A 16,651-nucleotide genomic window follows, 5' to 3' on the forward strand; every position below is an offset into this window, starting at 1 on the left:
TTTTGGAGAGTGGTATACCATCTACTGGGAGCTGATGCTTCTCTCATGTTTCTATGTTCTTAGTATTCCATGATGAGTTTCCATTGACACTTTTGTATCACCCCAGTAAGATAGCTATGTTTATGTTTTGTTTCTGTTTTATTTTCCATTCCATGATGAGATATGGCATGGACATTATTGTATCACTTTGGTCTCATAGGCCCATTGGGTCTTTAGTAGACGCTTAATATATCTTTCTTTCTTTCTCTCTCTTCAGAGCCGGGAAGCTCATACGGAGACCCAAAGAGAAGAGGATCTGCCGATTATGCCACACAGAGGTTGAGACGGAGGAGCATTACATATGCCGCTGCCCAGTATACTATGAGAACCGTGGGTCGTTTCACTGTCTATTTCATGAGGGATTTGGTCCCCTCTCCAGGATCATTGATGTCACATGCACTCTGCACCATAGTAGCAGGGGAACCCCGTTTCCCCCCATGGGGAACAGTGGAACGCATTCCCCCATGGCCAGCATGAAGGGAACGATGGAAACGGGGGTCAGGAACGACGAGGTGGTGGAACGTCCATGGAACGCCGGTGGAACGCGAGATGGAACGTTGGGCTGCCGTTCCCCCACGTGGGAACGATGACGTTGATTTTTTTTTTATTTTAATAGAAGCCCGACGCCCGTACTGTTGTCACCTTTCGCCCGTCGCTTTTTGAAAGTTCACCAACCTGCAGCCTGCCCGACGCCCGTACTGTAGTCGCCATGCTGCGGCCTGCCCTCACTTGCAGCCTGCCTGACGCCCGTCACCTACAGCTTGCCCGTCACCTGTGGGCCGTGGCCCTGTACTGTTGTCGCCTGCAGGCCCTGCCTACCTGCCTGCCTGCCCATACTGTTCTGTACCAGGCAGTACATCTAGCCGACCTATAGCCTGCTCCAGCTGCTAGCCAGCCCTGAGTCGCCCCAACCTCCAGGCCCCCAGCCCTTGCCGTGTACAGTGTACACTACATTCTACTATAGTCTACAAGTCCACAACAGTAGTACACTCAAGTTCTCAACACTGTGCCTGGTACCAGCCTGCAAGCAGCAACAGTGCAACCTGCCTGGGCCCTGTGCAACATAGTGATCAAGACTCAAGTTCAACAGTTTACATCTTTACAAGGCAAGGCAGCAAGCTTTTCTCTTTCTTCTCTCTCTTTCTTTGTTTGAACTTTTGGTGTTTTAAAAATTACCTATGTCACAATCTAGACTGCACAGTCTCTCCCCATTAAACAATAGACAAAAAAAGGACTCATTTCTCTGTAATGGTTAGCTTTGAAAGTCTATTCAACTTTTTGCCCGAATTTGCAGAAATCATGGCTTACTCGGGTTCAAAGCGATCGGCTTCGAATGCTACATGGTGGGACGAGGTTGAAAGGCTAGAAAGGTATTCATCTAAGGGAGGTGCAACACGATGGAAATGCAAGCAATGTAACAAAGAGAAGTCAGGAGGAGCAAACCGTGTGAGAGCACATCTATGCCATGTAAACAATGAAAAAGCACAAGTGAACAAATGCCCACGAACAACACCTGAAATGCGTAGAGAGCTTTTGGCAAAGTACCCAAGTGAAGAGGAGAAAGCATGTGCACGAAAGAAACCGGCAATTGATGCATCTTACTTCAGTAGACATGGGGAGGATGTGCACTTGGGAGATAGACAACAGTATGGAGGACTTGGGAGCTTTGCATTTTCCCAAGATTCGCAGTCTATGGGTGCAAGCTCCGGCAAGCAGCAAACCTTGGGAGCAGCTTGGGATCCCCGCAAGAAAGAGAGGGTAGATGCAGCTGTTGCAAGGTTCTTTTATCATGATCATGTAGCATTCAATGTTGCCAGGTCTCCATATTTCATTGAAATGGTCCAGGAGATTGCACGGTATGGCCCAACATACAAGCCTCCTTCGTATGAGACACTACGGACCACCTTGTTGCAAAAGGAGAAAGCTGCAATTGAATGTGCTTTAGAGTCTGTGCATGAAAGTTGGGCAAAGAATGGTGTGTCACTTATTGTAGATGGCTGGAGTGACACTCGAAAAAGGTCCATTCATGGCATGGTTGCTTATTCTCGAAGAAGCAATTCATTTCCTCACATGATGCTTTTGGGATTGGAAAAGCTGCAGATCAGCTTGTGGAAGAGTGGGCCGAAGGTATTGAGAAAGTTGAACCAGAGAATGTTATTCAGTTCTTAGCTAATGGGAGGCAACAAATAGAGCAGCTGGTCTTAAGCTTGAAGACAGGTATCCGCATATCACATTTAGTCCATGCTTTGCTCATTGTTTGAGCAACTTATTGAAGAATGTTGGCAGCTTGCCATGGGTTGATCCACACATTCAAAAAGGCAAGGAGATAATAAGCTTCATTCAAAACCATCAGTTTATTTTGAATGAATTCCGCAAGAGATCGCCCAAAAACGATCTCTTGAAGTACTCAGAGACATGCTTTGGTTATAACTTTCTCATGATGAAGAGGTTATCCAAAGTGCACTTGCCTTTGAAGCAGTTGGTTGTATGCAATGAGTGGATGGGATGGGCTCTTTCTCGATCAAGAGCCGGCATAGAGGTTGCAAGAACCATACAAGACTTCACATTTTGGAATGAAGTCAACACTATCAATGCTATGATGAAGCCGATCATGCACTTGATGCGGATTGCAGATGGACGGGAGCCATGCATTGGCAAGGTTTATGAGGGGGCTGACCATGGGCTTGTCTGATGAGAAATATGCACAGGTTCAAGAATTATGTGAAGCACGATGGAATGGTTATCATTCTCCTATGCATGTTGCTGCGTATATCTTGGATCCCGAGTTCCAAGGATGTGGACAAGAGGCCGATGATGAGGTGATGGATGGTTGGGAGACAGTGCTTTCTAGGCAGGTTCGTGATGCAGATAAAAGAAGGTTGGTGAAAGACCAACTTGGATTTTATCGCAGCAAGTTGGGAAGGTTTGGATCGGCTGATGCACAGAGAGATAGGTTTAAGATAGGGACTGCTTTATGGTGGGAGAATTATGGGGCTCGTAACACCACAGCTTCAATCATTGGCAGTAAGGATCTTGTCTCAAGGTGCAAGCTCCTCTCCGATTGAGCAACTATGGAGTGTGTTCGACCATGTTGCATCCAAGAAGAGGAACAAATTTGGAACAAAACAAGTCAATGACTTGATTTTTGTAAGTGCTAATTTGCGCTTGCTTGGTGATATGCCTTCTCCCAAACCAGAGAAGTTTATATTGCTTGATGAGTCCTCGGATGATGAGGAGACACATGGACTTGCAGATCCTGGTCAAGATGGGATTGAAGATTTGAATGCTGCAGATGATGGTCTTGATGACAGGGCTTTCTTGGATGACATAGATGATAGTCTCCTTGATGGCATCACTGGCAGTAGCCATGCATGATATCTCCTTACTATTTGCATGTCACCTTGAGGCTTGGACTTTGGACTATGTGGGCTAATTTATTTTGACTTGTGAGATCTGTTCAGTGTTAGTATCTAGCCATGCAAATTGTGGTGCACTAGACTTTAGTGTCTCTGATTTGGTTATATAAATGAGCATTGTATGTTAAGATTTATTGTCATTTCTAGGAATTATCTAGGTCGTTCCTTGTTTCCGTTCCCCCTCGTTCCCGTTCCCATTCCCCTAGTGGTGCTTTCGTTCCGTTCCCATTCCCGTTCCGTTGCTACTATGCTCTGCACTCAGTGCATGGTGACAAACTGGCTCATCATTAACAATGCAACATTTTTACATTATTAGAACCCAGTAGGATGATATTTGTCGTACGTCGTGACCCCATTGTACATCCTCAGTCCAAGATAAGTCAAGCACGAGCTACGTAGGTCATTCCTCAGCCTTAGCGGGTCAGTCAGTCAGTCAAGTCCCTTAACCCACTTGGGAGAGAATCATTCATGCATGTAGAGTCAGTAGAAGCCTTAGGGTTTGCATCATAAAGCACTCTGCATCCTACATAATATGCATTCATATGCCTGTGCATCATTTAGAACATCCCAGAAGCCTTAGGGAATTTACTAGGATTTATCAAGTATTTTTCCCATATTTTATGGTATTTATTTAGCATTTAATGTCATTTATAAATATAAACTTTATTAAATAAATGACCAGCCAACTTGACCAACCCCTAGTTAGTGTAAATAGGCTCGCATAGGGCTTAGTTCTTCATTCAGTCTACAGAAAGCTAGGCGCCTTCATCCTCAGCACTAGGAGCATTCCCCGCCTTCAGCCTAGACTGATCCAGCCCTTCTGGAGCTTCTGCATTAGCCTCTCAACACCCCTAAAGCTTGTGTTTCTGCTCTCAGCAGTCCCTGCAGTTTAACGCAGCACATCAGCAGTCTTACTCCGCAGTCCTAGCAGTTTAACGCAACACCGCAGTCCTTACAGCCCTTAGGCGCAGCCATCTGTACTCTAACGCAGCAGTTCTGTCCTTTCAGCCTACAGGCACCTGCATACAGCACTCTTTCAGACCCCAGTTCAGTAGGTACCCTCTGCGTTTGAGCATAGATCACCACCAGCAGGTATTCAGGTCAGTTCAGTCCTGCGTTTGCAGTTCTACAGCAGTTTACCTTGCGTATTCAGCCCTACAGCAGTGCCTCCGCCCTTTGTGCGTCATCCATACATGCTTCAGTCATCTGGTGAAGGTAACACAGCATTCATAAGCATTTTCAGCATATTTACATAGCTTAGAACAGTCCACTACAGTAACTTCTCAGCCTCAGGTGTGCATCACTTCCTCATGCCCTTGGGAAGAGTGCATAGGCTCGAGATCAGTTCATTGAGGTGTTTCTAGAGCCGTGTACAGTTCAGCCAGGCTTCCGATCCTCCGAGATCTTGCGTTTGGCTTATCTAAGGTCGACAGTCATTCTCTCTAAGTAATAAAGCAAATACTATCTCGTTATCGGGATAGGGGACCCTTCAGTGGGTAATTTGGGACCCAATCTGGTGTACAGTTCTCATATCTCTCTCTCTCATCTCTTTAAAGTTTGAAATATTAATGTGGATTGCTAAACTCACGAAACTTAGGATACAGAAGACAGTGTGAGCATTTGTGTGACAGGATCCTCCAATACAAAGACTTTCGCTGCATATTACAATTGACTTCTAGGACCAGCATAGCCTAGGCCTCTTCCTGCTTGAGCTCCGTATACACAAGGACACCTTGAGAGAGCTTCGGCCCCAGCCACCCCGCCCCCTCCCTCGCAAGCCAACCATCACCAGTTTCTTTCGGACCCAGGGTGGAGGACACCGATATAGTGGATTTTGTGGACCCTCTGTTAGAAGTCATCTCCTATCTATACATATACACCAGGGCCTCTGTTGTGTCAGAATACGCAGCGGAGATGATGACCAGATCTGGGACACAAGAGCAAAACGCATGCAGAAAAAATACAGCACAAGAGAGAGAGAGATGTAGGCGTGTAACTCTACTCTATATACACAAGAAAATCCCGAGTATGATACACAAGTGGTATGGGGGCTGGGGGCCTATTTATATGCCCCCACATGAGCAGTCGGCCTGCTGAAAAGGCCCTCCACGACTGCATCATCAGTCGGCCAGCACTAAATGAAGCCCACGACTGCATACATCCAGTCGGCCAGCAATACAGAGGCCCACGACTGCTGTTGGGCAGTCAGCCAGTCACCTATCTGCTGATGGGTCAGTCGGCCAGCCACTCGGTGCTCCTGCCAACTCAGAACTGCCTCCCAAGCCACAAAAAAAATGGGAAAAATAGGGGAAAAATGCGGAGAGTGAGGAAAAATGATAAAACACCTCATAAGGGAGGGCACACCCACAACAAAGGCCCTGGTGTATAAAACTAGACAGGAGATGACTTCTAACACCCCCTCTCAGCTCCTGGCTGTGAAACCAACCACTGGGAGCTGGGGTGCCACTTGAGCAAATCCTGAGAGAGTGACTTCGTGAAGAGGTCCATCGTACTATCCTCCGTCGAATAGAACTCTAGCAGGATGTCATCAGTAACGATCTGTTCACGAACAAAGTGCCTCTGGATGACCATGGGTTCCTCCAATGGAAGCCCAAACCTGCAATGCAACCTCTGCATCCTCACCACCTCACAAGCAGCATCACAAACAGCCCAGTACTCTGCCTCTTACTGCTCCGTAAAACTGCTCCTGGGCCTGAAGTAGATCTCCTCGTATCCGAATCTCCTCCCCAAACTGAGTCACTCCAACCGTGGAGTCGGACTCCATCCAACAATCCCCCTCCTGTGTACAAGAGTCCATGATCCTTCGCATGCCGCAGAAGCCACAGGAAACGCAATCCTGCCTCCAAAAGAGTCATCCACAACCATGAGCTCAACTGCCTCATCAGGATGCTCCCGTCCAATCTGGTGTCCATCAACCAGATCAATGAACCATACAGCTTCTGAGTCAAAAAGGCATCACACTGCTCACAAGGATCAACACCTGTTACGGTGCACAAACAAGTCCTGGAAACCTGATGAAGACCACGCAAGGCCTTCTGAGACCTGTAAACCACCCCCTCTGAATCCGGAACCAAAAAGCCTGGAGAAACCACCTCCTTCTGCAAGTAATCACCTGCCACCTGCTTGGCTTTCCGAAAGGTCCCCGCGGAAAGAACATCCTCATCTACTGGAGGTTCTTTGTCCCGAATACTACGAGACATCAGAGCATAAGTGACCTGTTCAATTTCCTCTTACTGACGAACACAAGAACCACCAACATCAGTACTGGAAAGTTCCTGCCAACTGCTGCCATCTACTGGTAAGCTATCCACCATCTGGTCCCGGAAAGCCTGTACCTGCAGCGTATCCACACTTAAGTGGCCATTACCAGACTGCCACTCATCACAAACCTGAGGACCTGGGAGAGAGAGTGCTGAAAGCTTGTAAACTCCATTCTCCACTCTGCCTTCCCAAACCACTTGGCCTGTTGCTTTGTCCCGGAGAGCAACAAAATGCTCATCAAACTCCACCCATACGCCAGTCTTGCAAACCTAATGCACTGACAACAGATGAAAACCAAGTGCCGGAACATACAACACCTGGGAGGAATGCTTCCCCCCTCTGCCATCGGGAACTATCTCCATCCTGCCCTCACTGTGAACTGGGATAGTGGATGTATCACCAGTAAGAATATGACCAGAAAGCCTGCAAAGATCTTGTAAACCGGAACGGGAAGGAGTCATGTGCCTGGAAGCACCACTATCTAGAATCCACTCCCGAGTATCCGTTGCGGAGAATCCTCCAATCTCCTCCCTGCCTGAAGAAAATGAAACATCGGTGTCCACCACCTCCAGGTGCACAAAAGCCGGAGTCTTCATGATTGCTGCTGAGGAATCTTCACCCTTCTCGGTCTTCCGCTTTTGGAACACTGCCTCCAGTAGTGGCCTTTCTCGCCACAATCATTACAGGTCCTCTCTGCCTTTAGTTTCTCGCGGTCACTAACGGACATCTTCTCAAAAGACTTCTCCGATGAAGCCTTCCCTTTGCCCGAGTTACAGCCTTTCGACCGTTGGCCAGTTAAGGCCTCCGAACCTCCACCCTGAGGAGGGTTCGTGAATCGTTCCTCCTGGTCCAGGACCATGGGCACAAGCTCCTCCCACGTGATGGTGCTGAGCTTGCCACTGGTAATCAAAGAAGAGTAAAATGCTGAGTACGAAGAGGGCAAGTGCGACAGCAACGTTATGGCCATGTCCTCTGACGATCTCTCCTTCCCAACCTGAAAAACTTCCTGCTGAAGAGCCTGCAGCTTGTTAATATGCTCCCGCATCGTCGACGACTTTGCAGGGCTCATAACCCGCATCTGTACTTCCAAGGAAATCCTCTTCATGGGCGATACCCTGTTGTAAAGTGAGGCCAAATGCTGCCATATACCTCTGGCCAGCGTCATATGCTTTACATGATTGATTACCTGCGGTGTGCAATTGAGAAAGATAAACAAACGGACCCTGGCGTTGACACGATCCCACATCTGTGTCTGAGCCTCCCGGTCCTTTCGGGTTGACAGTAACTCCCCTTCCTCTACTTCCGACCGTGGAACACCAACAACGACGAAATCAGCGAGGTCACAGGACTCCAGAACAGATTCCATCATAACCTTCCATATGCCGTAGTTGCTCCCGTCCAACTGACGGTCCACCGGGAACGTGGGGAGTGTCGGGATCTTCACATGCCTCTCGGCCATCTCAAACAGATCTGCCATTGCGGGGATGTACTCTAAAAAGGGTGGGTGGGTGGGAACAAAGAAGAACTAATACCTGCAAGTGGCTGTCCAGCAAATCAGCCCGCCGTCCTCTTGCTTCTCCTCTTCCCGAACAGTCCAAAACAGTCCACCAATCAGCCACACAACAGGCCCCCTCTTGCTCACACAAATCCCAAGAACTATCTAGAGCCTAGGGCTCTAATACCATGTCAGAATACGCAGCGGAGATGATGACCAGATCTGGGACACGAGCAAAACGCATGCAGAAAAAATACAGCACAAGAGAGAGAGAGATGTAGGCGTGTAACTCTGCTCTATATACACAAGAAAATCCCGGGTATAATACACAAGTGGTATGGGGGCTGGGGGCCTATTTATATGCCCCCACATGAGCAATCGGCCTGCTGAAAAGGCCCTCCACGACTACATCATCAGTCGGCCAGCACTAAATGAAGCCCACGACTGCATACATCCAGTCGGCCAGCAGTACAGAGGCCCACGACTGCTGTTGGGCAGTCGGCCAGTCACCTGTCTACTGATGGGTCAGTCGGCCAGCCACTCGGTGCTCCTGCCAACTCAGAACTGCCTCCCAAGCCACAGAAAAAATGGGAAAAATAAGGGAAAATGCGGAGAGTGAGGAAAAATGATAAAACACCTCATAAGGGCGGGCACACCCACAACAAAGGCCCTGGTGTATAAAACTAGACAGGAGATGACTTCTAACATGTTGTGGGTGTGCCCGCCCTTATTAGGTGTTTTCTCATTTTTCCCCACTCTCCGTATTTTTCCCCATACTTTTCCCATTTTTCCATGGCTTTGGGGGGCAGTCACGGGCTGGCAGGCGCATCTCCTCTGGCCGACTGTACACGTCTTCATTTTTGACCTTGCCGACTCAAGGTTGCTGGCCGACTGGTCTATGAGGGCTGGTCATGGAGATTTGTCCCTGTCAGCTGCATCTGGAGTAGGCCGGCTCCTGCCTGGGGTCCATATAAAATGGACCCCCACAGCCCTTGCCATAGTGTATCATTCATTCGAGATTCTTGTGTATATACAAAGTTCATACCCAACCACTCTCTTGTCTGCGTTTTTCTCCTTCTGCTCCCAATTCAGTTTGTTGCAAGCTGGCGCTTGTCTTCTATGTGGGCCTCTGTTCAGCGTGGAGTCCTACACGTGTTTGCTCTCAGTTGTGTGTCTCATATTCCGCTGCGCATTCCGACATGGTATCAGAGCACAAGGCTGCTTGAAGATCTTGGAGATGTGGAGAGCTTGCGGGACTGTTGAAGCCCTTGAAGACTTTGGAAGAGCTTGCGGGAGACTTGGAGATTCAGGACTGTTCGTGATTGGTGCTGATCGAAGGCATCGGTGGACCGTGCGGGGCGTGGAGAAGTGAGGAGTATGCAGTTCAAGCCTCATCTTCATTGTGTTTCCCACCCACCCTCCCTTCAAAAGACCAAGTTCAACCCCGCCCCCCCCCCCCCCCCGGGCTCCCGGCGCGGAGGAGCGGGACTGTTCGTGTTTTTTAGTGTTGTTTGGGGACCCTCGTGGGGGCCGTTCAGGACGTGGCGAAGCAGGGAGCAGAAAGTGCAGCTTCGTCTTCAGGTTTTGTTCCCACTCACCCTCCCCATTCACACGACTAAAGTTCACCCCCCGCAATGGCAGATCTGTTAGAGATGGCCGAGAGGCATGTGAAGATCCCTACACTCCCCACGTTCCCCGTGGACCGTCAGTTGGACGGGAACAACCACGGCATATGGAAGGTTATGATGGAATCTGTTCTAGAGTCTTACGACCTCGCTAATTTCATCGTTGTTGGGGTTCCACGGCCGGAAGTAGAGGAAGGGGAGGTACCGTCGATCCGAAAGGACCGGGAGGCACAGGCAGAGGCACAGATGTGGGATTGTGTCAACGCCAGGGTCCATTCGTTTATCTTCCTCAACTGCACACCGCAGGTAATCAATCATGTAAAGCATGAGACGCTGGCCAGAGGTATATGGCAGCATTTGGCTTCTCTTTACAACAGGGTATCGCCCATGAAGATTTCCTTGGAGGTACAAATGCGAGTTATGAGCCCTGCAAAGTCGTTGACGATGCGGGAGCATATTAACAAGCTGCAGGCTCTTTAGCAGGACGTTCTTCAGGCTGGGAAGGAGATATCGTCAGAGAACATGGCCATAACGTTGCTGTCGCATTTGCCCTCTCAGTACTCAGCATTTTACTCGTCTTTGATTACCAGTGGGCAGGCTCAGCACCATCACGTGGGAGGAGCTTGTGCCCATGGTCTTGGACCAGGAGGAACGATTCACGAACCCTCCTCAGGGTGGAGGTTTGGAGGCCTTAACTGGCCAACAGTCAAAAGGCCGTAACACGGGCAAAGGGAAGGCTTCATCGGAGAAGTCTTCTGAGAAGAAGTCCGTCACTGACCGCGAGGAGAAACTAAAGGCAGAGAGGACTTGTAATGATTGTGGTGAGAAAGGCCACTATTGGAGGCAGTGTCCCAAGCGGAAGACCGAGAAGGGTGAAGATTCCTCTCCAGCAATCATGAAGACTCCGGCTTTTGTGCACCTGGAGGTGATGGACACCGATGTTTCATTTTCTTCAGGCAGGGAGGAGGTTGGAGGATTCTCCGCTACGGATACTCGGGAGTGGATTCTAGACAGTGGTGCTTCCAGGCACATGACTTCTTCCCATTCAGATTTACAGGATCTCTGCAAGTATTCTGGTCACATTCTTACTGGGAATACATCCACTATCCCAGTTCACATTGAGGGCAGGTTGGAGATAGTTCCCAATGGCAGAGGGGGGAAGCATTCCTCCCAGGTGTTGTATGTTCCGTCACTTGGTTTTCATCTGTTGTCAATGCATCAGGTTTGCAAGACTGGCGTACGGGTGGAGTTTGATGAGCATTTTATTGCTCTCCGAGACAAAGCAACAGGCCAGGTGGTTTGGGAAGGCGGAGTGGAGAATGGAGTTTACAAGCTTTCAACACTCTCTCCCACGTCCTCAGGATTGTGATGAGTAGCAGTCTGGTAATGGCTACTTAAGTGTGGATACGCTGCACGTGCACGCTTTCCGGGACCAGATGGTGGATAGCTTGCCAGTTGATGGCAGCAATTGGCAGGAACTTTCCAGTACTGATGTTGGTGGTTCTTGTGTTCGTCAGTCAGAGGAAACTGAACAGGTAACTTATGCTCTGATGTCTCGTAGTATTTGGGACAAAGATACTCCTGTAGATGAGGATGCTCTTTCCACGGGGACCTCTCGGAAAGCTAGGCAGGTGGCAGTTGATTACTTGCAGAAGGAGGTGCATACTCCAGGCTTTGTGGTTCCGGATTCAGAGGGGGTGGTTGACAGGTTTCAGAAGGCCTTGCGTGGTCTTCAGCAGGTTTCCAGGACTTGGCTTTGCACCGTAACAGGTGTTGATCCTTGTGAGCAGTGTGATGACTCTTTGACTCGGAAGCAGAACGGTTCATTGATTTGGTTCATGGACACCAGCTTGGACGTGATCTTCCTGATGAGGCAGTTGAGCTCATGGTTGCAGATGACTCTTTGGAAGGCAAGATTGCGTATCCTGTGGTTTATGCGGCATGCGAAGGATCATGGACTCTTTTACACAGGAGGGGGATTGATGGATGGAGTCCGACTCCACGGTTGGAAGACTCAGATTGGGGAGGAGATCCAGACACGAGGAGATCTACTTCAAGCCCAGGAGAAGTTTTTTGGAGCAGTAAGAGGCAGTCATTTTTTGCCTTGTCGTTGACAAAGACAGAGTACCGGGCTGCTTGTGATGCTGCTTGTGAGGTGGTGAGGTTGCAGAGGTTGCATTGCAGGATTGGGCTTCCACTGAAGGAACCCATGTTCATCAAGCGGCACTTTGTTCGTGAACAGATCGTTGCTGATGACATCTTGCTAGAGTTCTGTTCGACGGAGAACAGTACAGTGGACCTCTTCACGAAGTCGCTATCTCAGGATTTGCTCAGGCGGCACCCCAGCTCCCTGTGGTTGGTTTCAGGGCCAAGAGCTGAGAGGGGGTATTAGAAGTCATCTCCTGTCTATACATATACACCAGGGCCTCTGTTGTGGGTGTGTGCCCGCCCTTGTTAAGTGTTTTCTCATTTTTCCCCACTCTCCATATTTTTTCCCATACTTTTCCCATTTTTCCATGGCTTTGGGGGGCAATCACGGGCTGGCAGGCGCATCTCCTCTGGCCGACTGTACACGTCTTCATTTTTGACCTGGCCGACTCAAGGTTACTGGCCAACTGGTCTATGAGGGCTGGTCGTGGAGATTTGTCCCTGTCGGCTGCCTCTGGAGCAGGCCGACTGCTGCCTGGGGTCCACAACCCTTGCCATAGTGTATCATTCATTCGGGATTCCTATGTATATACAGAGTTCATACCCAGCCACTCTCTTGTCTGCGTTTTTCTCCTTTTGCTCCCAGTTCAGTTTGTTGCAGGCTGGCGCTTGTCTTCTACGTGGGCCTCTGTTCAGCGTGGAGTCCTGCACGTGTTTGCTCTCAGTTGTGTCTCATATTCCGCTGCGCATTCCGACACCCTCCACGAGTTGCTCGAAACCTACCTCGCCCAAGAGGAGTTACCTCGGACTGAGCCTCTGCACTCCAACATGCCCGACGCCCTCGGCCCCCCGGCCATAGGCCACAATCACCTCATCAGCTCCAGATCCAAGACATGCTCCACCGCCATCGAGCTACCTTTCCACATGACATAGCTGAGGAAGACCTCTCGGCCATACTCATTAGCCCCATGCTTGATATTTTGAAGAGTGGTATACCATCTACTCGGAGCTGATGTTGCTCTCATGTTTCTATGTTCTTAGTATTCCATGATAAGTTTCCATGGACACTTTTGTATCACCCCAGTGAGATAGCTATGTTTATGTTTTCTTTCTGTTTTGTTTTCCATTCCATGATGAGATATGCCATGGACATTATTGTATCACTATGGTTCTGCCTTTTCTACAGGCCGACTGGTGGATATAGCTGGTTGTGGACATTTAGGTCCAGTCGGCTGCCTTTTCTACAGGCCGACTGCATGTTTGGGGCCATTTTACATGGCCCCCATACCATAGTATCTTGTATATTCCAGGATCTTGTGTATATAGAGCAGAGTTACACGCCTCTCTCTCTCATTCTCTTGTGCTGTTTATTTTCTGCACTGTTCTTGCTCTAGTGTTCTCAGATTTGGTTATCATCTCCGTTGCATTCTGACATGGTATCAGAGCCCTAGGCTCTTGATAGATCTTGGGAGTTGTGTGAGCAAGAGGGGGACTGTTGCGTTGCTGATTGGTGGACTATTCGGGACTGTTCGGGAAGAGGAGAAGCAAGAGGACGGCGGGCTGATTTGCTAGACAGCCACTTGCAGGTGTAAATTTTTTTTCCCACCCACCCACCCTTTTCAGTAACATCCCCGCAATGGCAGATTTATTGGAGATGGCTGAGAAGCATGTGAAGATCCCAACTCTCCCCACGTTCCCGGTGGACCGACAGTTGGACGGGAATAACTACAGCATATGGAAGGTGATGATGGAATCTGTTCTGGAGTCATACGACCTTGCTGATTTCATCATTGTTGGGGTTCCACGGCCAGAAGTAGAGGAAGGGGAGTTACCGTCGACCCGAAAGGACCAGGAGGCACAGGCACAGTTGTGGGATCGTGTCAACGCCAGGGTCCGTTCATTTATCTTCCTCAACTGCACACCGCCGGTAATCAATCATGTAAAGTTGGGTTAAAAACCCAGATTCCCTAACACTTTGATAGCGTTAAGGGGACACAATTGTGGTGTCTGATAGTTTTAGGAGTCCCTAAGAGGAAGGTTTGTTATCCCGTAGGCATGAGGATTTACCAGATCCTAGAAAAGGACAGGTATTATGTTGCAGCTAGAAGATAGTTGTCTCGGAGATTTCAGGTTTCCAAATCCATGAAGAGTTGGAGGATTGAAGGATCGCTTATGTTCTTCGGGAACCTGAGAAGGTTCTATTTATGGACTCATGGGAGTGAAACCTTAGCCCCTAGCTCGGGGAAGGTTTGTGGATGCAAACCTATGGTAAGCGTGAGCTTGCCTGTAGTCCTTTTATTTGTTTTCTCTAATCTTGTTTATGCTTGTGTATTAGGTGATCCTTGGGAGGAGTTCCTCACAAGAATGAAGTATTGAGAGGACATGCTGAGAGACAAGGCGTTGTCAGAGATCCATCACTGATTTCTTCACGACGCGAGCATCCACATCAGCCACCTATGCCAACACCCTGCTGCATCGACATCAACTCATACCAACCATACACAAGGGCCATATTCACGTCCGAGAGGAGTCCTAAGTGGGCAGGCCTACTCCATGCCAGGGGTCCTCCATCCAAAGCACCGAGGATCTCCACCACATAGAAACACATCCATGAGATTCTCCAATGACATGCCATGCCCTCATTGTACCCACATCTGCCATCAAGAGGCTTATAAAGTCATGTTTCAGTTTTCACTTTTCACATCCTTTTTTAGTTTTTCCATCACCTTCAAGTATTTTGTAGACATTAATAGATCTCTCTCTCTCTCTCTCTCTCTCTCTCTCTCTCTCTCTCTCTCTCTCTCTATATATATATATATATATATATATATATACACACACACACAAACACGTGTGCATGCACGTATTAAGTTTACCATGTAAAATTCATAAATGACAAACTAAGAAGTTACCTAGCCTTTGGAAGATAATAGGGTGCATTAGACATGCTTTCCATGCCTCCTGCCACAACTACATCATTGTATCCTAGTTGAATGCTTTGGGCAGCCAGCATCATGGCTACGTTAACATAAACAAAACACATGGAAAATAAAAGATTAGCCATAATCTCCTAGATGATCATATTGTGGAAACAAAACAATCAAAAGAGCACTATTTCCACAATAAAGCTCTTCTACGATGTATTATGGGTCGCTAAACACCTTTCATCCCCGAGGCACAAACTTTGTTGACAGTGGTACAAACAACAGAGTTTGGTATTCCTGCTCCTAAAGCCGCCTGCCTAGCAGGGGCTTGTCCAAGATTTGCACTCAGCACGTTGCCAAAGAACACTTCTTGCACAAGATCAGGATGCACTCCCGCTTTATTTAGCGCACCTAAATTTGCATTGTAAAGCCAATCAGAACCAGGCATGGCCAAATTGCTAGATTACTTTGATTTGAACCGTCTATATGAACAATCAATCACATGGACAATAATTACACCATGGTCCATAGGCACCTTGGATCGCTATAGATCCCAGCTTTGTTGCTGCCAAAGATGAGAGAGAGCCACTTAAGCTTCCCATTGGCGTCCTCGCGACACCAACAATGCACACATCTGTGCAGAACATGAGAAATGTATGAAACAGAGTCATATCCAGGTCTAGTTTGTCTACAGATTATATGGGGTAACATGTGTAATGCCATCATTGGGCTAAAGATGAAAAACTCTGCGCAATCTGAAGATAAAATGGGAGGAAACCCTAGTTTTCTGTCATGGCAATAGACTTAATGGAGACCTTTAACTAGCTTACCTCGAGGTTGAATGGTGCGATCGCCATCGGCAGAAGGAGATGAAACCATGGCTTCTCTGAGGAAAAAAGAGCTAGAGTGAATAGAGGTGATGGCAAAGCAAAACCCTTTCACAAACAAAGTAGAAGAAAGCTCGGTTGGAAGACACAAACCAAGACTGCAGCGTTTTTGTTGTTTTTCAAAGCTCAAAAGTTGAGAACCACGTGTGATGACTAAAGGTTGACATGTCCATGCAGTTGGCATGCATGCTACTAATGGGGTCAAACTTATAGATGTACCGTGCGAGACCAAAATTTAAAAACATTTTCCTCAATTAGTCAAAAGAAGGAGAAAATTACAGTAAAAGACGATTTTTTTTCAATTTGAGCCAAGAAAAATGCACCAAAGGACCCTTTAATCCCTTCCACATGATGAGAGTGCCACACCCATGCTCAAATCATACGATTGGCAAGCAGCAAACCCTAACCGTCCCTTCAAAAGAAGCACCTGGCTCATTGTCCTCTCTCTCTCTCTCTCTCTCTCTCTCTCACACACACACGTTACCAAAGCCTATTTTGTAGTGTGGTGAAATAATGATTATAAATCATGCGTATACGGGATATAAAACAAGGGGTTAGTACATTTTCAATGCATAAAAATTGTGTATATATGTATTAGCTCTCACGAGATGACCACAAAATATGAATTGCTAACCTACTTGCTCTACAAAATCACACACATGACAAAACAAAAAAGCATCATTATCACAATCTTGCACTTGTGTTTTATAGTCTTCATACAGCTACCATTTTTTGCACTCTTGCCCTATTGAAGAGGAAAATTCTCACATTACAATTTTTATAGGTGGTGGGATAAGTGTCCCTACCCCTTTAATGACACTTTACAAGAATTCAA

The 16,651-nt window shown here is 47.9% G+C and overlaps 1 protein-coding gene across 3 annotated transcripts in view; it reads right to left on the bottom strand.

Moving 5' to 3' along the window:
- Nucleotides 1-15,967, bottom strand: part of LOC147637332 (acetyl-CoA acetyltransferase 2-like) — a 55,930-nt gene extending 39,963 nt beyond the window's left edge. The window contains exons 1-5 of one of the 3 annotated variants that reach the window (XR_015266022.1): nucleotides 15,910-15,967; nucleotides 15,760-15,815; nucleotides 15,465-15,563; nucleotides 15,167-15,340; nucleotides 14,918-15,023 (exon numbers count right to left, since the gene is read on the bottom strand). Coding sequence is in view for 2 of the 3 variants with exons in the window: in XM_086799105.1 (XP_086655231.1) it covers nucleotides 14,918-15,023; nucleotides 15,167-15,340; nucleotides 15,465-15,563; nucleotides 15,760-15,808 (428 nt within the window). In the remaining variant the exon portion in view is untranslated. The other 2 variants (XM_086799105.1, XM_086799103.1) reach the window with 2 other exon arrangements.
- Nucleotides 15,968-16,651: the final 684 nt, after the last annotated feature.

This window comes from Cibotium barometz, chromosome 6 (genome assembly GCF_041138505.1).
Source record: "Cibotium barometz isolate CiBa-2024 chromosome 6, ASM4113850v1, whole genome shotgun sequence".
NCBI lineage: Eukaryota > Viridiplantae > Streptophyta > Polypodiopsida > Cyatheales > Cibotiaceae > Cibotium > Cibotium barometz.